This window comes from Chiloscyllium plagiosum, unplaced genomic scaffold (genome assembly GCF_037043375.1).
Source record: "Chiloscyllium plagiosum isolate Xiang-an unplaced genomic scaffold, Cpla_swu_hap1 HiC_scaffold_22, whole genome shotgun sequence".
NCBI classification, from domain to species: domain Eukaryota; kingdom Metazoa; phylum Chordata; class Chondrichthyes; order Orectolobiformes; family Hemiscylliidae; genus Chiloscyllium; species Chiloscyllium plagiosum.
Genome location: NW_028270160.1, coordinates 16,992,176 through 17,018,058, shown reverse-complemented (window position 1 = coordinate 17,018,058; position 25,883 = coordinate 16,992,176). Strand labels below are relative to the sequence as shown.

Genomic DNA, 25,883 nt, shown 5'->3' with positions numbered 1-25,883 from the left:
AATCACAAAAAGCTAACACCCAAGTTCGGCAGGTATCAGGGAAGGCAAATGTAATTTTGGCCTCTATTTCAAATAAGGGGGTTTCGCTAAAACTATGCAAGGCACTAGTCAGACAACAGCAGAAATGTTGTGAACAGTTTGGGTTCTTTATCCACGGGAAGATATTCTGACTTTGGAGGCAGTTCATTAGGTTGATACCAGATGTGGAGGGACTGCCTTATGAGGAAGAGTTGAGTTGGTTGGGTATGTACTCATTGAAATTTAGAAGATGAGAGGCGACTTTCTTGAAACATTGAAGATTCTTAAGGGATTTGACAGAGTAGATGCAAAAAGATTGTTTCCCTGTGTGGGACAGTCTAGGACCAGAGGGCATAATCTTAGAATAAGGGGTCACACATTAAAGACAGAGATGAGGAGGAGTTTCTTCTCGTAGAGGGTAGTGAATCTGCAAAATTCTTTACCACAGAGGGTTATAGAGACTGAGTCATTAAGTATATTCGAGGCTGAGATAGACCTAATTTTAATCAGTAAGGGATCAAGGGTCAAGGGAAAAGTTCAAGAATAATAGATCCGCAATGATGAGCTAATGAATGGTGGAGCAGGCTCAATGGGCTGAATGGCCTACTTTTTCTCTGATGTCTTATGATCTTATTGACCCATCATCCCCTCTGTCCACTGACAACACCCTCCATGCCCATTACCCAACAACCCCCATCCTCACTGAGAACACCCTTGTCTTCATTGCTCAAAACCCCACGTCCATTGACAATGTCCATTATTGTTCAACCTCCAACATCCCATGCCCACTGACCAATAACCCCTGCCTTCTACCACCATCCTTCAACCGCCTTGCTCACTGCCCAATACACCTCATGCCATTTGACCAATGCCTTGTACTCCCATGCCATTGACGGGCATTCCTTACCCCCTTGCCCATGAACCCCATGCCCACTGAGCGATCATGATATAAAATTCTTATTTAGTTTAGATTCTGTCATGGCCTTGCTCCGTCAGTCTCTCTCTTTCTTGACCCCTATACTACAACCCTGAAGCTCTGAATCCAGCAGCCTTTCTCTCGCTGCCACCAACCCATTTCTGGTAACGAGTCTTGGACAGCCAAGTGGGTCAGACGAGTGCCACATTGCTGTTATGTTAAAAGGTACCCCCCACCCCAGACCTTTTCTTACCGCTTTCTTGCTGGGTGAGGTGACAAGGATTCAAGTTAGGGTTTTAATGAAATTGGACTCCTGACCTTGTGGCTGTGGCAGTAAAGGCTCTGGGGTATGTTTATGGTGTTTGCCAGAATCCAGCTGTACACTTCCCACACTTAAACTCAATGTTTTGAAACATTGAGAACTCTTGGAGCATATAAATAAGAGTGAGAACAGCGGCAAGCTCCAGAGGTTGTGCTTGTATCATGGTCTTAGGGAAGGTGAGTCTCTCTATTTAATGCTTCACTTCTTACCCAGAATAAATGTCACTTTAATGTTCCTGACTGGGAGGAGGGGAAATACTTGAGGTTGTTCATTAGAATGGGACCAAAGGAAAAACTGGCAGCAGCTGTCCCATAACACAAGAACCAGTGAGGAGAAAAAGGGAAAAAACAGAACAATAGTGACCTCGAATGCACTGCCTGAAAAGTTGGTGGAAGCAAATTCAATTAAAGCTTTCAAACAGGAATTGAATGTACCTGAAAGAAGGAAATATATTTTCTGGGCAAAGGGCAGATGGGTCTAAGACCAAGAAAGATACGATGGGCCAAATAGCCTGAGATTCCTTCACTTGATGTGAATGTGAGACACAGCAAATTAAGAAATAGGGAGCAGGAAACTGCAAACTTAGCTATTGGCATTTTCCATTGACATCATCAAAAGTGTTTTCTAATTTTATATTTCTCAGAGACAGTGTGGAAAATACCCTCAGAGTGAGTGAGGAGAGAGAGAAGTGAAGAGGAACGGAGCTGAGGAATGCAGGAGGTAACAAGGAGAAGCAAGGGAGCAGCGAAGGGGGTGAAGAGAAGGGAATAAAGAGTGGGGACATAATGAATAGGAAGGGTTTGGAGGGATATGGGCCGGGTACTGGCAGGTGAGACGAGATTGGGTTGGGATACCTGGTTGGCATGGACACGTTGGACCGAATGGTCTGTTTCTGTACTGCACATCTCTCTCTCTCTGTGATTATAATGAGGAGGACCATTGAGGAATAAGGGAGGTAACAAAGAGAAGATTCTGAGGGGTGAGGGAGGTGAGGAGGGGAAGTGAAAAGTGAGGGAGATGAGGAGGTGATCGGTGAGGAGGACAAGGCTGAAGAGAAAGAGAGGTGAGGAGAGAGGAAGATAAGGATGGAAGCGTTAAGAATTGAACGAAGTTAAGAATGAGGGAGAGTGTGAGGAGTGAGGAAGGTGAGGGCAGTGAGTGTGAGGAGGCGGAAGTGAGGTGGATGAAGGTGAAGAGAAAGGCATGTGATGGGGAGAGGGAGGAGGCTGAGAAAGGTGAGGAGAGAGGAGCCATTCTAGTTTTAAGATCCTTAAGGGTTAGTAGGGGAAGGAACCAGAATGTAATCATGGCCAGGATTTGTGGGGGTGTAGGAGAGAGTTGGTGGAACACATGAGGAGAAGAGAAGCTTTGAGGAGCTGCAGTTTGGGAGGGAGTCACGGTTCATCAGGAGCTCCATAATAATTTGGCAGAGTGATAAGGATCGGTGAGTATCACTGTTTCAGATTTAAAAATGTAACAATTAAAGTGAGCGAATGTGGTCCTGTTCACTAGACTCTTTGTTCACAGTCTGTACACTGACACGACTAAAGCTAATATGAGATGATGGTAGTTTCCTGAGTTGGTTCCAGGTGTTAAAATCTCTTCACTGGTTGAAATGGCGATGACAGCAGCGGCTTCATCTCTCTTTCAGATGCTGAGGCTCCTGCTTGCCGTCACCCTCCTTCTAATCCAGGTCAATGGTAAGGAAACAAGAGAGCACTCGGTTCTGTGGGAATGCTCAAGGTGAAGCACATGAGTGGGACCAGCCTAGAGTCGTTGCTCCTGAAGTACTCACTGTATGGGGGAAATCTTAAATACTGTCATGACAGTATTTGGGAAAATGAATTAATCAGGAAAGTGACTTTGAAAGTGACTCAAACCCTGTATAAATCAATCAACACCCTCATGTACTTTAAAGTAGGAAAGTAGATCCTGTCTAAGCTATCGACAATTGGGGGCGGCACGGTGGCAGGGGGCGGCACGGTGGCACAGTGGTTAGCACTGCAGCCTCACAGCGCCAGCAGACCCGGGTTCAATTCCCACCTCAGGCGACTGACTGTGTGGAGTTTGCACGTTCTCCCCGTGTCTGCGTGGGTTTTCTCCGGGTGCTCCGGTTTCCTCCCACAGTCCAAAGATGTGCAGGTCAGGTGAATTGGCCATGCTAAATTGCCCCATAGTGTTAGGGTCGGTGTGGACTTGTTGGGCCGAAGGGCCTGTTTCCACACTGTAATCTAATCTAATCTAATCTAATCTAATCTAAATTCTAAACACTTAGACGTCTCAGGGCAACTTGGGATCGGAGATCATAAAAAATAAAATGCATCAGGATAGGTACAGCATGGGGTTAGCCACACAGCAAAGCTCCTTCTACTCTTTTAACTGAAATTAAAGCTCCCTCTACTCTTTTAAACTAGGAGTAAACTGAAAGTAAAGTTCCCTTGACACAGTCCTCATCAAACACTCCCACAACAGGGACAGCACAATATTCAATGCAGAGTGAAGCTTCCTCTGCTCTTTTACAACAGCAAGGAAAGAGGAAATAAAGTTCCCACAACACCATCTCCATCAAACACTCCTGGGACAGGAACAGCACAGGGTTAAATACGGAATAAAGCTTCTTCTACACTGCCCCTATCAAATGCACAATTAGAGTTATCACCCATCACTCTGTGATAGACTGAAATAAGGAAACACACAATGGCTGATACAGTGAATCTGTGAGTTTTATTAACCTTTTGGTTATCTGTCAGCATTAAGTGTCTGTTGTTCAATGTGACAAGCCTTGTGATATCTTATGAAGTTACAGGCACTAAATCAATATGGGTTGTTGTCATGGAATCACACAGTCTGATATAATAATCTGTCTTTGGAAATCCCTTAGATATGCCATGTGCCTAAATCTGGTACCATATAATGCACGTTGACTGCTTGTGAGGGTTTGGATCAGATTGCATATTATTCTCACTAACTCTGTTTTCCTTTACCTGTTAATGCTGCCTTCTTTGAAGCGGAGGGCATTTGCTTTGACAGACTCGGCTGCTTCCCAGGTGGATATCCATGGACAGGGACAAAGGAGAGGCCTGCTAACAAACTCCCCTGGAGCCCGGAAAAGATCAACATACGTTTCCTGCTGTACACTAGGCAGAACCCAAACAATTATCAGGTAGGGACACTTAGAACATCCTCACAGGCAGTCACCAATAGCAGGAATTTGGAGGGTTGAAGTATTGGGAGAGACTGAATAGGCTGGGGGTATTTTCAATGGAGTGACCTATTGAGGCTTATAAAATCATGAGAGGCGTAGACAGAAAAATAGCCAAGGTCTTTTTCCCACGATAGTGGAGTCCAAAACTAGAGGGCATAGGTTTAAGGTGAGAGGGGAATGAATTAAAAGGGACTTAAGGGGCAACTCTTTCACACAGAAGGTGCTGTGTGTATGGAATGAGCTGCCAGAGGTAGTGGTGGAAGCTGGTACAATTACAACATTTACAAGATCTTTGAGGGGCACATGAATAGGAATGGGCCAATGCTGGCAAATGAGACTCAGTTTAGGATATTTGGCCTGTGTGGAAGGATTTGTGTCTGTGCTGTATAACTCTGTGACTGTAAGAGGAATGACGGTACAGAGTAATTAATGCACATGTGTGATTTGATCCAATGTAAGTACACCCCTGGCCCTGAGTTCTTTGGCGCATTTGAAATAAGCACAGAGGTACTAGTTTGAGGCACTTATACAGATTTACACTGTGAGATCCTAGCCTGAAATTCCTGATTGTAATGTCAGTTATCACATCACCACTGTGAAGTGTGTATCAAATTCTAGCACCTACACATGCACAGTTAAATATAAAAAAACCTGGATGTTGCTAAGTGATACCTTTTCCTGATGAAAGGCTTATGCACAAAACGTCGATTCTCATGCTCCTTGAATGCTACCTGACCTGCTGTGCTTTTACAGCACCACACTCACGACTAAGTCAACTTTACTTCTAGATAACCTCTCTGACTCTCCAAAACAAATATACGTGTGGGTCTCATTTCCTCAGGGTAAGATTTCAATCACAAAGTCAGAAGTGGAGACGTTCGTCCGAGATTGCACAATGTTCAGCACCATTCGCAACTCCTCAGCTACTGAAGCAGTGAACGTTCAAATGCATCAAGACCTTGACAGTACCTTGAAGCTGGAGTTGAAAAGTGGCAAATGGCATTCATGCCACACAAATGCCAGGGCTCATAGCTCATAGATTCTGGATTAGTGGTGCTGGAAAAGCACAGCAGTTCAGGCAGCATCCAAGGAGCAGCGAAATCGATGTTTCGGGCAAAAGCCCTTCATCAGGAATATAGCTCATAGAGCCATACAGCATGGAAACAGACCCAAGTCCGTGCTGACCATGTCCGCAAACTAAACTAGTCCCACCTGCCTACTCCTGGCCCATATCCCTCCAAACCTTTCCAATTCATGTATCTATCCAAACGCCTTTTAAATATTGTAACTGTATGTGCATCCACCACTTCTTCTGGCAGTTCATTCCACACGCTAACCACTCTCTATGTAAAAAACAAGTTGCCCCTCATATCCTTTTTAAATCTTTCTCCTCACACCTTAAAAATATGCCCCTAGTTTTAAACTCCCCACGTTTGGGGAAAAGAACCTGTTATCAGCTTATCTATGTCACTCATCATTTTATAAACCTCTATAAGGTAAGCTCCTACTCTCCAGTGACAAAAGTCCCAGCCTATTTTTATTACTCAAACCCTCCATTCATGGCAACATTGTGGTAAATCTTTTCTGAACCCTCTCCAGTTTAATAATATCCTTCATGAAGACAGATCACAATATGACATAATGGGCAAACATGCAGTAACAGAAAAGACTTGCATCATTCTCCCTTTTCAAAATAATATTGGAATAGTGGAAGCCTTGCACATCCACCAATGTCATTTATTGTATCCATTGTTACCGATACGGTCTCCTCTACATTGGGGAGACTGGATGCCTCCTCGCAGAGCGCTTCAGGGAATACCTCCGGGACACCCGCACCAATCAACCCCACCGCCCTGTGGCCCAACATTTCAACTCCACCTCCCACTCTGCCGAGGACATGCAGGTCCTGGGCCTCCTTCACCGCCGCTCCCACCCTCGCCACCCGAAGCCCGGAGGAAGAACGCCTCATCTTCCACCTCGGAACACTTCAACCCCAGGCATCAATGTGGACTTCACCAGTTTCCTCATTTCCCCTCCCTCCACCTTACCTCAGTTCCAACCTTCCAGCTCAGCACTGTCCTCATGACCTGTCCTACCTGCCAATCTCCCTTTTATCTCTCCACCCTGGAGGCTTCCTGCCTCTATTCCTGATTAAGGGCTTTTGCCCAAAACATTGATTTTCCTGCTCCTTGGATGCTGCCTGATCTGCTGTGCTTTTCCAGCACCATTCTGATCTAATCTCCCTTCCCACCTATCTGCTCCACTCTCCCCCTGACATCACCTCCATCCCACCCCCATACACCTATTGTACTCTTTGCTACCTTTCCCCACCCTCCTCTCTGACCTATCACCTCCATCCTCACCCCCATTCACCTATTGTTCTCTTTGCTACCTTCTCCCCAGCCCCACCCCCACATTTATCTCTCCACCCTGGAGGCTTCCTGCCTCTATTCCTGATGAAGGGCTTTTGCCCAAAGCGTCGATTTTCCTGATCCTCGGATGCTGCCTAACCTGCTGTGCTTTTCAAGCACCACTCTGACCTAAACTCTGGTTTCCAGCATCTGCAGTCCTCACTTTTGCCAAGTGGAACCCTTCAGCCAAGGAGAGAGAGGCACTTAATGAAGCTAAATCAATTGGTGAATGCTTTAACTCATTGAATTTGTGTAGCTGTACACAGTCCTCAACTTAAGTCAATGATGAAAAATATAGAGCACTATAGGGATAAAACACTGAACAAATTCAGGAAAAACAGATAAAAACATTAGAGAACAATTCAGCGATGAACATCTCCAATAAAAGACAGTCTAATCACTGACCCTTGACATTCAATGGCATTACCATTGCTGAATCCCCCACCATCAACATCCTGGCAGTTGCCATTGCCCAGAAAAGCAACTGGACTCACCATAAAATACAGTGACTCCAATAGCAGGTTAGAGGCTAGAAATACTGCAGCAAGAAACTAATTTCCTGACTCCCCAAAAGCCTATCCATCATCTACTCATCACGAGTGTGATGGAATGCTTCCTATTTGCCCTGATGGGTGCAACTCCAACGACACTCAAGAAGATTGACACCAGCCAAGACAAAGCAGTTCATTTGATTGGCACAACATCCACTCCCTCCAACACTGACATTGAATAGCAGCAGGTCAAGAAGGCAACTCACCAGCATCTTCTCAAGGGCAAATTAGGGGTGGACAATAAATGCTGCAAAGGCCATATCCCACAAAAACTAAAAAAAATCCTTGACTTTTAAAATGATGACATTAATGATATTTAATCTTTTAATCTTGCGTCTGTCTGGATCTTTATTTCCTGCATGCCCTTAGAAAGGGAGTTATAATTCCTGTTCTTTATTGTCTGCTTGACTCTTCAATCTGCTTGGCTGATGAATCTATCTGCTCCTACACTTTTGGAGGGTGACAGACTTAAAGTTAGATCAAATTCTGGAAAATCCATGATCTTGTGAAAATCAGATCTTTACAGAAAACCTTTCTTTTGGTCATACAGAGAGCGTGGTCCCTCTGGTACTGACCACCCAATCAGGATCAAGAAAAACAAACCATGTGCTTGTGACAGCTTCAACTATATTACGAACATTTGAGGGGGGATCACTTCTAATCTGAATCTCAACCTGTTTCTTGTTATTTGTTTAGGAAATTAGTGGAACAAACCCTGAGACAGTAGATGCTTCAAACTTTGACCTTGATCAGAAATCAGTGTTCATCATGCATGGATACTTGGAAAATGGAGATGTCAGCTGGGCTGTAGATCTATGCAAGGTGAGAGCTGGTGATATGTATCACATGTGAGCTGGGGAAATGTACATAGTGATATGTACATAATGATATGTACGTCGCATGTGATATGTACATAAGAGCTGGGGAAACCCGCAAGGTGTGAGCTGGGCTGCAAGATGTGTGTTGGGGAAGCATGCAAGGTGTGAGTTGGGACATTGTGCAAGGTGGCAGCCACAGTCTGTGTAATATGTAAAATTAGGAAGTGTGCAAATTGTGAGGTGGAGAAGTGTGCAAGGTGTGAACTGGGAAAGTGTGCAAGCTGTGAGCTGGGGAAGTGTGTGCAAGATGTGAACTACAGAACTGTGCGAGATGTGAGAGCTGGTGATATCTGTAAGGTGAGGGCTGCAGAAGTGTCCATGCTGTGAGAGCTGGGGAGGTATGTCAGGGGTAACTGGTTTCTGTATAGAAGCCTGGTGACTTTCTGAAGTGAGAAGAGGGATGGCAAATGGGAAATAGGGCTGACAACCCTCGAGGATTGCTTTGGGAATAGACAATAAACCTCAGGAGCCAACATCACTGGGTGCTACAATCGATTGTGTGATATTTATTCATCCTTTTTCAACAATTTTATGGAGGCTTACAAAGGTAAGAGAGGCATGGATAGGATAAATAGATAAAGTCTTTTCCCTGGGGTTGGGGAGTCCAGAACTAGAGGGCATAGGTTTAGGGTGAGAGGGGAAAGATATAAAAGAGACCTAAGGAACAACTTTTTCACACAGAGGGTGGTACATGTATAGAATGAGCTACCAGAGGAAGTGGTGGAAGCTGGTATAATTACAACATTTAAAAGGCACCTGGATGGATATATGAATAGGAAGGATTTGAAGGGATATGGGCCGGGTGCTGGCAGGTGGGACTAGATTGGGTTGGGATATCTGGTCGGTGTGGACGGGTTGGACCGAAGGGTCTGTTTCCATGCTGTACATCGCTATGACTCTATGACTCTGTTTATCTTTATTGATACTGTAATATTGGAGGTACGGTAAAAGGCAACTTTATTGAGTGGGAATATGGGTGACCAAGGTCAAATGATGAAACCTCCAGGACTACATTCAGTGAGAGTTGGTGACCCTCACTGGGAGGAGGGAACTGGGGAGGGGGGGGGAGCAGTTGTAGTTTTTTGTGGAGAGTAAGCACCAATATGGTAGTGAATGGCCTTTGTCTTTACTGTACATATGTGTTTTTAAGCAGTCTGGGTGGGTTCCTGCAGATTGATGAGGTCAGCAAATTCATGTCAGATTCTGTTTTCTGCTCTCTAAGATGATTCTGCACATGGATGATGTAAACTGTATCTGCGTTGACTGGCGAGGGGGTTCACAATGTTCCTACAGCCAGGCTGCTCAAAACATCCGAGTTGTGGGTGCGGAAACTGCATACTTCCTGGACACTCTGGAGGTGAGTGATCAACCGCAACCCTATAGACCAGTGCAGACAGCCCATTGAGGAATAATACCTCATAGAGTAATCACCATATAGAACAGATGGTAGCCACTCTATAGAAAAGGCTTACAACATAACAGAAGCAGTGACTCTATAGAGATGTGTATAAAATATTGGTGGTAATTTCCTTTAATCACAGGATGTGGGTGTTAGTGGCAAGTGTAACATTTGTTGCCCATCCCTAATTGCCCCTGAACTGAGTGGCTTACCAGTCCATTTCAGAGAGCAGGTAGTATTCCACCATATTGCTATGGGTCCAGAGTCACAACACTAGGTAATTATGGCTAATTTCCTTCTCTAAAGGATTTTAGTGAAGGAGGTTTACTTGGCTTATATATCAACTTATTCACTGCATTTAAATTCCATCAGCTACCCTGCTGGGAGATAAACCCATTCCCCACAGCATGAGCTCCTGGATTACTAATCCAGTGGCATTACCACTGTGTCATTACCTGAAGTCAGGTATTCTGGGGCCAGACAGGAAGTGGTTAGGTGAGGAGGTGAAGGGGCAGATACAATGTGACCCCTGTCCGACGTTATCCCTGGACTGGATTTCATTCCTGTTCTCCGAATATTGAAAAATTCTACTGGGATTTAGTAAGAGAGTTCAAGCAGGGATTTGATAAGATACTCAAATTTACTTCAAATGTCTGTGGATTTAACTTTCTGCCTTATCTGCCTCAGAGTCACTATAATTACACCATGTCTGATGTGTACCTGGTTGGACACAGTCTAGGGGCCCACGCAGCCGGGGAGGCGGGGAAACGGACACCAGGCATTCCTCGGATTACTGGTAATTCATTCCATTCTCAAACTAATATGAACCGCTGTCTAAATGAAAGTCAGAAAGAATGGGAATCCCATGGACTGTGTGTCGAAGAGAAGCACATTTGCATTTTACATAATAGAAATGTGTTTATTTGTTGGGCTATTATTCAATATACATTTGTTTTTTTTTTCTCATTTGTTTAAGGGATGTGGATGTCAATGGCTGAGCAACCATTTATGCCCTTGTGAAGGTGGTGCTGAGCTGTCTTCTTAAATCTTTGTTGTGGGCACATCCTCAATGCTATAAAGGAGAGAGTTCTGGGATTTTGACCCAGGGCCACTGCAGGAATGGCAATATATTTCCAAGTCAGGATGGTGGGGGGCTCGGAGAGGAACTTCTGAGTGAAATGAGATGGAATTGATTAGTTAGAATGCTGGTTGATGGGGTGAATGGGAAGAGGCCAAGTTAGCAACCTGGAATTAACCCTGCTGTTTGTGAAGGTTATGAATAATCTAACAAATATGTTGAAAAACACTTCAAACAATCCCAGATTTATCCCACAGGGCTTGATCCTGTCGAGCCGTATTTCCAGAACACGCCACCGGAAGTCCGACTGGATCCCACGGATGCGTTCTTTGTTGATGTGATTCACACGGATGGTTCATCCCAATTTCCCAGTATTGGTAAGTGTCACCACTCAAATATTCAATCAGAGAAACCCGGACAGGGGATTGGGTAGGACGGGCTGTTAGGATTAGCCCAGGAGCAGGGCAAGGTATTCGGACTAGTTTAAGGATCCTGAGACAAAACAAAAGGTTAGCTGTAGAAAATGCTACTGTAATTCTTTGGCGAATAACAACTCCTCTCCCATTAAGGCCTGCCCACCATCTACAAGGCAGAGTGTAATGGGATACTAGGAGAAAGTGAGGACTGCAGATGCTGGAGTTCAAAGTCGAGAGTGTGTTGCTGGAAAAGCACAGCAGGTCAGGTATTTTATGAGGAGCAGGAGAATCGACGTTTCGGGCATAAGCCCTTCCTCAGGAATCTGATGGGATACTCGCCACTTGCTGGAATGGGTGCAGCTTCAACAATACTCAAGAAACTTGACACCATCCAGGACAAGGGAGTCTACTTGATTGGCTCCCCATCCACCATATTCAACATTCACTTCCTTCAGCACTGACACATAAAGACAGCAGTGTGTACCATGCACAAGATGGAGTGCAACAACTCATCTTGGCCTCTTTACTAGTGTGAGAACATAGAACATTACAGCACAGTACAGGCCCTTCAGCCCTCGATATTGTGCCAGCCTTTTATCCTGCTCTAAGATCAGACTAACGCACATTCTGCAGCACAAATCTGAGTGCAATGGCTGGAATGTTGTTATGGCTGTTATGGACTAGGCCAGACCATTCAAAACATTCTTAAGCAGACAGCCCCAGACCATAACTTTGCAATTTATTTCGATAAGTGTACAGTGAACATTACCCAGAATAAGTTATATAGGTTGACTACTAGATTTTAAACAAAGATTTATTCACAAAATTACACAATAAAATGCAAAGCACAGAAAAAAGAACCCGTACAGAACTCAGTCTATCGAAACAAGCCTTAATAGTGCTGTTCTGAATATATACAATAGTCCTAATAAATCAACTCCCTTTAAAACCCAATAGAACACATGCTTACAGGTTGAAGTTGAAAGGCAGAAAGAGAAAGAGTTTCCACACAGCTCCCTGTTGAATTTCTTACCAGTTCAAGACTGAACTAAACTGTTCAGCCAGAGAGCTGACCACTCCCCTTTCTTTATAGAGGTCATTTCTAAAACATGACCAGTTTGGCCTGAAGTCTCATCTGTTTACACATAAACAAAAGGCTTTGCAAAATTCTATTCATCTCTGTACCAAACCAGACCATTCAAAGCCTGGCCTGGTTTATTACCCCTCTGAAAGAAAATCAAGGACAGAGTATCCAGGGAACAGCTTTTAGAAAAAATAAGGGACTAGCTTTGTGACAAGGCCTATAGCCTTTGCAATATCCAGCACCTCCAACCAGTTCATGTGCAGTAAATCTGATTAGTTGGAGACCATGGGCCTGGGGACCTCAGGAGGAAGTTGTGATAGATCATGCACTTGGTACTTCTGGCTAAAGTTGCAACAGCTCAGGCTTGTCGTTCACATGGATGCACTGGCTTCCCCATCATTGAGGATGAGGATATTAATGGATCCTTCTCTTTCAATATAAATTATCCACCACCATGTATGACTGGATTTGGCAGGATTGTGGAGTTTTCATCTGATCAGATGGTTCTGAAATTTGCCTGGAGTTTGCTGTTTCTGCTGTTTAACATGCTGTTGACACTATTTTGTAGCTTCATTAGTGATTGTATGAGTGAGTGGAATCCTCTCTCTGTGGATCACTCTGAACAACTGTCTCCTGCTACAGGATTCGGGATGTTTCAGGCTTGTGGACACATGGACTTCTACCCAAATGGTGGTGAGGACATGCCAGGCTGCAGCAAGAACATCCTTTCAACAATCCTGGACATTGATGGGTTATGGCAGGGTAAGTTCCAGGTGGTGGCATTGTTCCTCAGGCAGACTCTGCTGCTGGGAACACCAAGCAGAGCCAGGGTACGAGGGAAAGGGTGTTCAATCTTAAGCAGCCCTCCGGGTTCTCTGCTGACATCACAGCACGTACCTTTGTCATAGAGTCATAAAGTCATAGAATCATATAGCACAGAAACAGACCCTTTGATCTAACATGTCCATGCTGACCAAATATTTTTACTTAATCTAGTCCCATTTTCCAGCACTTGGCCAAAATCTCTCTAATCACTTCCTATTCATAGACCCATCCAGTTGCCTCTTAAATGTTGTAATTGTACCAGTCTCTACCACTTCCGCTGGCAGCTCATTCCATACATGTACCACCCTCTGTGTGAAAACATTGTCCCTTAGGTTCCTTTTAAACCTTTCCCCTCTCACCTTAGACTTATGCCCTCTAGTTTTGGACTCCCCCAACCTGAGAAAAAGACCTTGGCTATTTACCCTAGGCATGCCCCCTCATGGTTTTATAAACCTCTATAAGGTCACTCCTCAGCCTCTGACACTCCAGGGAAAGAAGCCCCAGTCTATTCAGCCTCTCCCTATAACTCAAACCCTTCAATCCTGGCAATATCCTTGTAAATTTTTTCTCAACCCTTTCCAGTTTAACAGCATCTTTCCCATAGCAGGGAGACCTGAGTTGCATGCAGTATTCCAAAAGTGGCCTAATCACTGGGGTATTGTCTGTAAGATTTCCCTGCAGGAGCTGAGACAGTCACAGAAACATCAATACATCATAGCACAGGCCATTCAGCCCATTGTATCCATGCTGGAGTACAAAATTGATTGTTTAAGATGCTGGTGTCATGATGAGGGAATGTTGGGTCTCATCCTTTTCTATCTAGATTGATACTGGGCTTGTTTGGACACTCCTTGTTCAAAATCAGGAGGTTTGTGTTTATGTTCCACTTGTGGACAGTCCTGATACATGGAGACTGGAGTACTGAGTAAATATCTTATTCGATTCCTGACACCACAACCCATCCCACCCCCATTCCCCCCTCACACACCCTACCCCCCATATTTTCACTTGAGTAAACCATCTCCCTCCCTCGTGTGTAAGACAAAAACCTCTTGGCCAGGAGACAGACGGTTCTGGTTAATGATGGAGAATTCATGGTGCAACCCGTCAGATTGTTCATCCCATCAGCACCTCATCCTGCTTTCTAAAAGTGCAGGAAGATACAACCATAACAGCATTCTTTAAACCTCTTCATTTGTATAGCAACCGGTGTCATGGAGGTTATTTTGGTAATCCAGGGAACCAGACTAATAATCCAGGCAAAAGTTCAAATTTCAAAAGAGCACCTGAACAAATTTAAGATTAATTTGGAATAAAACAATAATCTTAAGAATTCATGATGCTCTTCAGGGAAGGCAATCTGCCATCCTTCCCCAGTCTGGCCTACAAACGACTCCAGACTGACAACAATATGGCTGACTCTTAATTGCCCTCTGAAGTGGTTGAGTGAGACAGTTAGGATAGTCAATAAATACAGCAACATCCATACCCTGTGAATGACATTTAAAAACAAAGTTAAAAATTGCACAACACCAGGTTATGGTCCAGCAGGCTAGCTACCTGGTGAAGTAGCAGCGCGACGAAAGCTTGTACTATGAGATAAACCTGTTGGACTATAACCTGATGTTGTGTGATTTCTAACTTTGTCCACCCCAGTCCAACACCAGCACCTCCACATCAGTTTAAAATAAGTTTGATCTGCCTCTTAAGCAGGAAATATCACTACATGTGCAGCCATTTCCCCTGAGGTCATAGACCCAGCACCTCGTGACAGAATGTTCCAGAAGATGACAATTTCCTTATTGAGGTTTACTGTCACTCTTGAACTGTGAAAACATTCATACCCACACATTGAAAAGACAAAGACAGTGCTGGTCCTGTGTCACATCTGTATTCCTGGGTCTCCTTGTTCAAAAGATCCAGAACCAGCCTCCAGGTGCATCAAAGTTGCACAGAATTCATTATGCATTATTAATTATGATTATTAATTAATTTTCAGGTACAAAGAACTTCATTTCCTGCAACCACTTCCGTGCAGTTCGATATTTTTCGGAGAGTGTTGTGTCACCTGATGGTTTTTTGGCCTTTCCCTGTGGCAGTGAGAAAGAGTTTCAGGCAGTAAGTATGAGAGAGGGAGTACGGCTCACTCATCTATACTCCTAGCAGCATTTACCAATCAAACTAAATAGCAGGGAACTATAGAGAACCCTTCAACATCAAACTTCAAACAAGCACAACAGGGCTTACGTACAGAGGGAAGATCAATAAGATCAGCTGTGAGCAGCTACTCATAGACAACACAGAGAACGCCAAACTAAACAACTCATTACAAATGAGTCCTGATAAAAGAAAAGGCCTCTGAATGATCAGAAACAGGAAGCTTTACTCAGTATCTACCTCTGGCAGATTGTTATCTGACTGGCAATACACTGGGGAAACTGGGTGCTCTGCAAATGAACTTGGATATTGGATATCTTTGTGCACAGTAGGCATGCAGGTGCAGTAGGTAGTGAAGAAGGTAAATGATACATTGGCCTTCATAGTGAGAGGATTCGGTACAGGAGCAGGGATGTCTTGCTGCAATTATACAGGGTCTTAGTGAGACCACACTTGGAGTATTCTGTGCAACTTTGATCTCCTTATCTGAGGAAGGGTGTTCTGGCTATGGAGGAGTGCAACAAAGATATACCAGACTAATTCCTGGAATGGCATGTCTGATGAAGAGCTTATGCTCGAAATGTCAACTCTCCTGCTCCTCGGATGCTGCCTAACTGGCTGTGCTTTTCCAGTGCCACACATTTCGACTCTGATCTCCAGTCCTCGCTTTCTCTATAACAGAACTGAGGTATGAAGGGACACTGCAGAGATCACTTAGGACTATATTAGGAGCATGAATGAGTCTCTCATAGTAACCTGTGAAATTCTAACAGAAGTAGACAGTATTAACACAGGAAGGGTGTTCTCGATGATGAGGGAGGCCAAAACTAGGGGTCACAGTTTAAGGATAGGGGGGTAGGCCACTTAGAATTTAGATGAAGAGGCATTTATTAACCAAGAGAGTGGTGAGCCTGCCGCATTCTCTGCCACAGAAAGCAGCTGCGGTCAAAATATTGAATGTTTTCAAGAAGGAGTTAGATACATTTCCTAGGGCTAAGGGGATCAAAGGGTATGGGGTGAATGCGGGAACAGTCGAATGATCCGCATGATCATATTGAATGGAAAAGCAGGTTTGAAGGGCTGACTGACCTGCTGCTATTCCTACATTCTATTTTTCTATGTGCTGTATCTGTCCAGGGTGCATTTGATGGGGACAGTGTATTTTGTTTCTTTCCATTTAAAAAAGTACAGTGAGCTTTACTTTGTATCTAACCCCATGCTTTCCCTGTCCTGGGAGTGTTTGATGGGGATAGTGTGTAGGCAGCTTTACTCTCCATATACAAGAGTAGAGAAAGCTTTACTCTGTTTCTAAACACGTGTTGTCCCTATTCTGGGAGTGTTTGATGGGGACAGATTAGAGAGAGCTTTGTTCTGTATCTAAATCTGTGCTGTACCTGTCCTGGAGTGTTTGATAGCTACAATGTCGAGAGAGCATTACTTTCAGTTTCAAAGAGTTAAGGGAGCTTTAATTTTAGTTTCAAAGAGTCGAGAGACCTTTACTTCAGTTTTAAAGAGGAGGAAGAGCTTTCAGTTTGAAAAAGTTAGAGAGAGCATTACTTCCAGTTTTAAAAAGTCGAGGAAGCTTTAACCTGTATGTAATCTTGTGCTATACCTGTTCTGGGAGTGTTTAATGTGGACAGTGTCAAGGAACTTTAATTTCAGTTTAAGAGAGTAGAGGGAGCTTTCCTCTGTATCTAACCCTACGCTTTGCTTGCTCTAGGAGTGTTTGGTGGGGACAGTGGTTGCTGCACACTGTTTCCAAGGGAGCTTGAATCATCTGCTGAGGGATCGAATTTGAGGCATTGGGCATTTTTGCAGTACGTGTGTCAGTCTGTTGAGCTGGATCTTTGCTAACAGTTTGCACAGAGTTCACCGAGAATTTGTGAGAAAAGGAGATGACTGAGTGCTCAAATGTAACCTCTCAATCTGTAAAGCAAGAGGAAAAGATGTGCAAAGATTCCTTTCTGCATTGACCAACTATGCCAATTGTTCCACTTTGATCAGTTCAGCTTTGAGGCTGTATTCCCAGCAATGAGCCCAACTGAAAGGTTCTTTGCTGCCATTGGGTGGTGCCAGTGAGCTATCTGCTACTTCCCGAGCCCTGGTCTAAAACACTAAAACTGTTTCTCACTTGCCCTCCAGCGACTCTTCAGCTGTGCTCCATTCTGCTTTGGAAATGTACTCTCTGGATGGGTGGACTGGGAGAATAGTCTCTTTTGACATCATACAGGGGGATTCACAAAACCAATCCTGCAAAATGGATTATCTCAAATTAGTTACTTGAGAACTCCACTTTCCCCCACCCATGGGCGTCTAGATCCAGGGCTTTCCTGAGACTCTCTGATGGATTGTCAGGCAGTTTGCTGTTGAACGCTGGGCAGTGTGGAGTCTGACAGAATCCCCCGAATACAGATGCAAGGTCTGCAGACTGATTGGCCATTATCAGGGCCTTTGTCACTAGTATTTGGGCCTTTGTCACTAGTATTTGGGATCGTTCTCTGCACTGGTTCCTGCACTGTTGGGAGTAAAGCTGATCTCTGATGTAGGTGGCGATGTGAACCTGAAGATTTTCTGTGTGTGTGTTCCAGGAGGAATGCTTTGCATGCCCAGCTGAAGGCTGTCCAACTATGGGCTACACGATCGGGCCATATCGCCCAGCACCTGGGCTTCTACACCAGACCTTCTTCCTTCGAACAGGAGAATCCAGCCCCTATGGAGGTGAGCATCAGGAGCAGTTTGTTAACCCTCTGCAGTTTGTCCTCACTAGCCTCAGAGTTTCCCAGCAACAAATAACCTCCCCACATCCCGATCCTATCCCTCTCCTATAAAACTAAAAGAACACCCTTGGCACTTAACACTCATACTACCCCTTCCCTCACTCCCTTAGCCCTCACACTCACCCGACCCTCACTCCCCCAGCCCTCACACTACCTGGCCCTCACTCCCTCAACCCTCATATGACCATGATCCTCACTCCCTCAGCCCTTACACTACCTCAACCCTCACTACTACCCCGACCCTCACTCCCTCAGCCCCGCACTACCCCGACTGTCACTCCTTCAGCCCTCACACTCACCCAACCCTCACACTACTCTGACTCTCAGTCCCTCAGCCCTCACACTACCTAACCTTCACTCGCTCAGCCCGCACACGACCCTCAATCCATCAGCCCTCGTACTCACCTGACCCTCACTGCCTCAGTTATCATACTCACTTCATCAGCATTCACACTCACTCTGTCAATCCTTTCTTCTTCAACCCTCTCACATTCTAGATTAGATTAGATTAGAATTCCTACAGTGTTGGAACAGGCCCTTTGGCCCAATCAGTCCACACCAACCCTCCCAGACCCATTTCCCTCTGCAAATGCACCTAACACTATGGGCAATTTAGCATGGCCAATTCACCTGACCTGCACATCTTTGGAGTGTGGGTGGAAACCGGAGCACCTGGAGGAAACCCACGCAGACACAGGGAGAATGTGCAAACTCCACACAGACAGTCACCAAGGCTAGAATCGAATCTGAGACCCTGGTGCTATGAGGCAGCAATACTAACCACTGAGTCACCATGCCACCCCTACACTGCCCCCACACTCACTCTGTCAACCATCAGTCAGACTCCCTTAACCTGCAATCTCTCTAACCTCACACCCACTGCCTGAAACCTCACCTCACTCCCTCAAACTCCACCCTCGTTTCATCAAACCTCACTTCGCTTGTTCAACCTTCACTCCATCCAATCACATGCTCCCTAAACATCATGCTCCCACCAATCTCTTCCTCACTCACTTGACACTCATTCAAACCTCTCAGTAGATCTGATAGATCACATACAGACTCAGGCCTCAATATCTAAATCCTACCACAACTATCCAACATTACAGTCACACTGGGTTGTATAATTCTTTAACCCCTTTCTGTGTTCTCATCACTCTCTCAGTTTGGCGTTACAATGTGTCTGTGACACTGTCTGGTTCCCACTCTGTTTCTGGGATTTTGAATGTTGCTTTGTATGGATCCAAAGGGAACACTCGACAGCATCAAATCACCAAGTAAGTGCCACTATTTCCAACATGTCTATTGGATTGTCATTGACCTGGATTTTAAGAGGGAGGGTCTCACACTCAATCGGTGGCTGATAGACCCTGTTCTGTGGTCTTGGGGGAAATGATCTCCCCCAACCCCAGATAATCTGATTGGCAGCTCCAGCAAGACCAGTAGCACCAGAACTAGGTGGTGGGCACTACCAAAGTGGTCAGTCACAAGCTAAATGGTTGGGCAGATAAGGGGTGACAGGGGTTATGGGGAAACTGGTTTTGAGGAACAGGTTGGAAAGATTGAAGGGAGGCATCTTGGCCTCATAGCGTTTTACATCATAGAAAGGACCCTTGGGCCCATCATGTCCACACCAATCAAAAAACATGCATCTATTCTCATCCCATTTTCCAGCACTTGGCCCAAAAGCCATATATGTATGATGTTTCATCTGCTCATCTAAATCCTCCTTAAATATTTGCAGGTTCCTGCCTGTTTGTAGTCTGTGAGTTCCATGATATATTTGCACAAATCCACTTGAAACCTCCTGCTGCTTTCCTTAAAACCATGTCCCCGGTTAATGATCCCTCTACTGAAGGGAAAAGTTTATCCCTATCTACCTGTGCTCCTCAGAATCTTGTTCAGCTCAATCAGATTCCCCTCCACCTACTCTGCTCTAAGGAAAACAACCCCAGCCTATCAAGTCTCTCTGCATAGCTGAATTATTCCAGCCCAGGCAACTTCCTGGTGAATCTCCTCTGCACTTTCTCTCGTGCAATCCTTTAGTATGGTAACCAGAATTGTACACAGTACTCCAGCTGTGGTCTCACTAATGTTATATAAAGCTCTGTCATAAAATCCTTGCTTTTGTATTCAATGTTCGAGCTAATGAAGACAAATATCACACAGGCTGCCTTAACCACTTTATCTGCTGATCCTGCAGCCTTCAAGGGTCCATGGACATGCACACCAAGGTTCCACTGATCCTCCGTACTTTATGGGTCCCACCATTCAACGTGTACTCTCCCGCCTTGTATGTGCTCCCAAAGAGAACCTCCTCACACTTTTCAGGATTAAACTCCATTCATCACTGTTCAGCCGTTTGACAAGCCCCATCGATGTTACCCTGTAGTCTGAGATTAGATTCCCTACAGTATGGAAACAGCCCATCCGGCACAACAAGTCCACAGTGACTCTCCAAAGAACAACCCACCCAGACCCACTCCCCATCCTATATTTACTCCTGACTAATGCACCTAACTATGGGCAATTGAGCATGACCAATTCACCTGGCCTGCAAGTCTTTGGACTGTAGGAAGAAATGGGAATCGCATCCATGTCCCTGGCACTGTGAGGCAGAAATGCTAACCACTGAGCCACTGAGCCACCCCGTGGTATTCCTCCTTACTATTTACCACACCATCAATTTTTGTGTCAGCTGCAAACTCACTGATCATACCCCCTTGGGGGAGTTGTCCTCAGTAAGTTCAAGCTTCCCTCTTGAAGGGGTATGACTTCCCCCTTCCTGCCTTTTATCAAGTTAGGGTTTTAAAAAAATCGATCTTCCCATTCCTGCCTGGCTGGACCACTCTTATCATGGCAAAGGCAGCATAACAAGGTGGCTCAGTGGTTAGTACTGCTGCCTCATGACATCAGGGGCCTGGGTTCAATCCCAGCCTCGGGCAACTCTCTGTGTGGAGTTTGCACATTCTCCCGGTGTCTGTGTGAGTTTCCTCCGGGTGCTCTGGTTTCCTCCCACAGTCCAAAAATGTGCAAGTTTGGGGAATTGACCCTGCTAAATTGCCCATAATGTTCAGGGATGCTTAGGTTAGGTGCATTAGTCAGGAGTAAATGTAGAGAAGTGGGTTTGGGTGGGATACTCTTCGGAGGATCGGTGTGGACTTGTTGGGCCTGTTTCCACACTGCAGGGATTCTTTGAACATTCCAGGTAGTTGGCTTAGTAACAAAAACACATTTGGCAAATTATGATGTATTGAAAAATGGGGGCTGGGTCGCCGATTACAGTGGGCAGCTTGGGATGGGTATGGGGGAGGGGAGGGGAGCTGTGCAACGGCTGTATTTTACATGCAATGTACTCTTCGTTCAAACACACCTAGCCTATGTTGGGAGGGAGCTTGTATCAAGCCTATGTACTTAGCATGCACATTCCTTTATCAAAGTATCCTTTGTTAATATATTTGTCTTTTTATTAAGTAATAAAGTACCTCATTATAATTCTTGGTGAGGGGATATTCAGTGCATTGGGTCAAACTCTACTTTCGATGCTCTGCTTTGGGAGCTGCTTCCTGTAGTGACCCAGTTGAAGGACAGGATGCTCCCCACCTAACCCCCTCCCCACCTCCCTCCACCTCCCCCCTCCACCTCCCCCCCCAACCCCCACCCATCCCATCCCCCACCCCCGATCAGTAACAGGGACACTGAGCAGGAAATGCAGCAGGAGTTTGAGTCAGGGACATTTTACTTTATTCCAGAGCGAAACTCCATCCAGGCAAAACATATTGGGCGCTCATTGATGCAGAACATGATGTGGGTGATGTTACCAAAGTGAAGTTTCTGTGGAACAACAATGTGATCAACATCTTCCAACCCAAGCTCGGAGCTGAGAGCATCACCTTAGTGCGAGCGAAGGACCACACCAGGTCAGTCAGTGCCCAACAATGGATTCACAGGTGAAGACAGCGAGTGGTAGAATTCACCCAGTAATGACAAGGAGGCTTCTTTATGGGGCAAAAGTGAGGACTGCAGATGCTGGAAACCAGAGTTTAGATCAGAGTGGTGCTGGAAAAGCACAGCAGGTCAGGCAGCATCTGAAGAGAAGGAAAGAGCAGGCTTCTTTATGGGGGTAAGTGGGGCTTCGCTAAGCTTAGTGACTCCTTTTATAAAATATGCCAAATTCCAAACCACAAACCAATGAAATCCATAATCTTTGCTGACAGAACAGTCAAAGTACACACTGTCAGAGGGTCAGTACTGAGGAAGTGCCGCACTGTCGGAGGGTCAGTACTGAGGAAGTGCTGCACTGTCAGAGGGTCAGTACTGAGGGAGTGCTGCACTGTCAGAGGGTCATTACTGAGGCAGTGCCGCACTGTCAGAGGGTCAGTACTGAGGCAGTGCCGCATTGTCAGAGGGTCAGTGCTGAGGGAGTTCTGCATTGTCAGAGGGTCAGTACTGAGGAAGTGCCGCACTGTCAGAGGGTCAGTACTGAGGGAGTGCCGCACTTTCAGAGGGTCAGTACTGAGGGAGTGCCGCACTGTCAGAGGGTCAGTACTGAGGGAGTGCCGCACTTTCAGAGGTCAGTACTAAGGGCGTGCCGCACTGTCAGAGGGTCAGTACTGAGGGAATACTGCACAATTGAAGGGTCAGTACTGAAAGAATGCTGCACTGTTGAAGGCACAGTATTGAGGGAGTCCTGCACTATCAAAGGGTCAGTACTGAGGGAGCATTGCACTATCAGAGGGTCAATGTTGAGGGAATTTTGCACTGTTGGTGAATTTTGATGGTCATGCTTATAAGAGGGTATTAGGGAGCATATTTGGATAGAGTTTAGATACTGATTAAACAATATTTAATTGACCAATAGAATAACATCAAGAGGCGCAATGTTCTTGGGTTCCTAATTGTAAAGTGGAAGGCAGGGATAAAATGGGATGAATGAAATGCTAACATAACTTTCCCAAATTTGATTTTCACAGTCTTATACAAACTTTGTAATGCCTGTTCCTTATTTTTCCTGATAGTTTCCGTTTTTGTGGGAATGAGATGGTTAAAGAGGAGACTCTGCAAACTCTCACTCCCTGCACCTCGTAGAAAAACAATCTGTGCTGATTGAACTACACACCAAATCTGTCTGTGAGAGAAACAGAGACAACTCTTCCATTCCCAATTCTGTCCTGAATGTTTCTGTGAATTGTCCTGGGAAATTTGGAATCGAAGAGAAGGGGAAATAACACAAATCAAGGTCACAGAGAATTGAATGGTAAAGGAATATTTCAAAATCCTCGACAAACTGTACATCGGAAAATCCGATGAGGTCAGATCATTCCTGTCAAAGCATCGTTCCAGTTTGATTTCATATTCCTGCACACACAGCTGGAGTGGATTCCTCCAACAGAAACAGATTTCAATCATCATTGATTAGATTCACTTGGATCCAGCCTTCTGTATCAATTAAATTTTAAAAAAAGGCAACTTGCTCGTTGACTAATTTCATCTTTCTACAGAAATTCAAAAGGCAGCGAATGAACAGATAACACAGAACTACAGGAGCACTGGCCAATTGTCCAGTGGGAATGAATGGGAAAGGATCTGTCTCCAATGGGATTGTGCACAGTGGGAATAAATGGGAATGGGCTTGTATCTATTGGGATTGTGTACAGTGGGAATGAACAGGAATGGACTTGTGTCCATTGGGATTGTGTACAGTGGGAATAAACAGGAATGGACTTGTGTCCATTTGGATTGTGTACAGTGGGAATGAACAGGAATGGGTTCGTGTCCATTGGGATTGTGTACAGTGGGAATAAACAGGAATGGACTTGTGTCCATTGGGATTGTGTACAGTGGGAATAAACAGGAATGGACTTGTGTCCATTGGGATTGTGTACAGTGGAAATGAATAGGAATGGTTTGTGTCCATTGGGATTGCGTACAGTGGGAATGAAGGGATTGGGATTTGTGTCCATTGGGATTGTTACTGCACGAGTGAAGGAAATGGGTTTTGTCCATGGGGGTTTTACTACTGGTGAAATGGAGTTCAATTCTGTGTAATGGGAGTTGGCAGTTGTACTTGGAATTCACAACTGGTGCTGATGAAAGTAGACTTTTCAAAGTGAGCTTTGAAGCGTGATAGAATACCACATGTTCAATACAGCATGATGAAACCACAGTCCACCAAACACTGTCAGGGCAGATATGGCATGGGGTTAGATACAGAGTAAAGCTCCCTCAACTCTTTTAAATTGAAAGTAAAGCTCTTGCTACACTTCCATTAAACATGTAAACATTTAGGGCAGGAAGCGTTAACTGTGATCATGCTGGACAAAGGCTGAGACTGACATATCAGGATAATGAGCTGTTTTTGAGGAGATTCTCAGTGTGAGATTTACGATAGTCAAGAGTGAGAACATGTTGAAATGCGAATGAATATATTTTTAATGCTCTGTTTATTTTTGAAAATGACTATTTTGAAAGTTAATGAAATCTGTAACTGATACAGTGGATCTGTCAACATGTGGCCGCTATGGAGTGTGAAAAAATGAGTGAATGAGGGAATGGCAGAGGGAGAAGTTGAGAGCATCTAGAAATGTACGAGCTTGCGAGACAGAAAGGGGCAACTGTTGGGAAGAGAATAAACAAGGACAAAGTAGACAGAGAGAAGAGAGAGTGAGGGAGAAAGAGATAGAAAGAAAGCCAGAGAGACAGGCAAATAGACAAGAAGACATAAGGTTAGGACCTTCTACAGGCCCATCACAGGAAGCAAGGCAGGAGTTGAGCCCATTTGCCTGGCAGTGGGAGAGGGGCATGATGTTCCAGAGGAAATCAATGCGTTTTCCTCCCCCAGGGCAGTCATCAAAAATGAGCAGGACAAGAGCTGGCGAGCGAATCAGAGGGAGAAGCCACAAGAGGGTGGGGTCTTGGGGGAGGATGCATGATGCTGTTGATGCCCCTCAGGCAGTTTTGTTCAGGGATATCTGGGTTAATTAGATACGCGATCGGTGGGAATGGTACTGGTTATGGAATGTAGGGAGCTCAATTGCTGCAGGAATGGACATTGCCACTGATGTCACCATCAATGCCCACCTGACTGGGCTGTGGAGGTTTACCACTGGGGACCACTAGGAGGCTGCCCAGGAAGGCTGGGTTGGGGTTGGGGGCAGCAAAGGTGGGAGATGGTGGCAGTGAAGGTGGGAAGTGGGTTTAGGGACAGTGGGGATGATAATGTCAGAGTGGGATTGGAGGGGCTGATGGTGTTGGAGGTCATTCTCTACACTCACCTTCCCCTCCCCTTACCCTCCCCTCACCCTCCCCTTATTCTCCCCTTACCATTCCCTCGCCCATCCCTCACCTTCCCTTTACCTTCCCCTCACCCTCCCCTCACACTCCCCTCACACTCCCCTCGCCCTTCCCTCGCCCTCCCCTCACCCTCTCCTCGCCCTCCCCTTGCCCTCCCGTCGCCCTTTCCTCACCCTCGCCTCATGCTCCCCTTACCCTCCCCTCACCCTCCCTTCGCCCTCCCCTCACCCTCCCCTCACCTTCCCCTCACCCTCCCCTCACCCTCCCCTCACACTCCCCTCACACTCCCCTCTCTCTCCCATCGCCCTCCCCTCGCCCACCCCTCGCCCTCTCCTCAACCTCCCCCACCCTCTCCTCACCCTCCCCTTGCCCTCTTCTCGCCCTCCCCTCGCCCTCCCCTGCTCTCCCCTCGCCCTCCCCTCGCCCTCCCCTCGCCCTCCCCTCACCCTCCCCTCCCCTCCCCTCACCCTCCCCTCCCTTCACCCTCTCCTCACCCTCCCCTCCCCCTCACCCTCCCCTCGCCCTTGCCCTCCCCTGCACTCCCCTTGCCTTT

At 45.7% G+C, this 25,883-nt stretch overlaps 1 protein-coding gene across 2 annotated transcripts; it reads left to right on the top strand.

Annotated features, from left to right (window-relative positions):
• The first annotated feature begins 1,402 nt into the window (after nucleotides 1–1,402).
• On the top strand, nucleotides 1,403–23,506 carry LOC122561268 (pancreatic lipase-related protein 2-like). 2 transcript variants are annotated; one of them, XM_087998798.1, is made up of 13 exons: nucleotides 1,403–1,432; nucleotides 2,908–2,956; nucleotides 4,265–4,419; nucleotides 8,120–8,245; nucleotides 9,524–9,658; nucleotides 10,388–10,496; nucleotides 11,036–11,155; nucleotides 12,921–13,040; nucleotides 15,103–15,221; nucleotides 17,849–17,978; nucleotides 19,203–19,314; nucleotides 21,790–21,957; nucleotides 23,056–23,506. In XM_087998798.1, the coding sequence occupies exons 1-13, from the start codon at nucleotides 1,418–1,420 to the stop codon at nucleotides 23,123–23,125; spliced, it is 1,428 nt and encodes a 475-aa protein (XP_087854924.1). In that variant the 5' UTR covers nucleotides 1,403–1,417; the 3' UTR covers nucleotides 23,126–23,506. The 2 variants fall into 2 exon arrangements, with proteins under 2 accessions (XP_087854924.1, XP_087854925.1); XM_087998799.1 differs by lacking the exon at nucleotides 1,403–1,432 and adding an exon at nucleotides 1,953–1,976.
• Nucleotides 23,507–25,883: the final 2,377 nt, after the last annotated feature.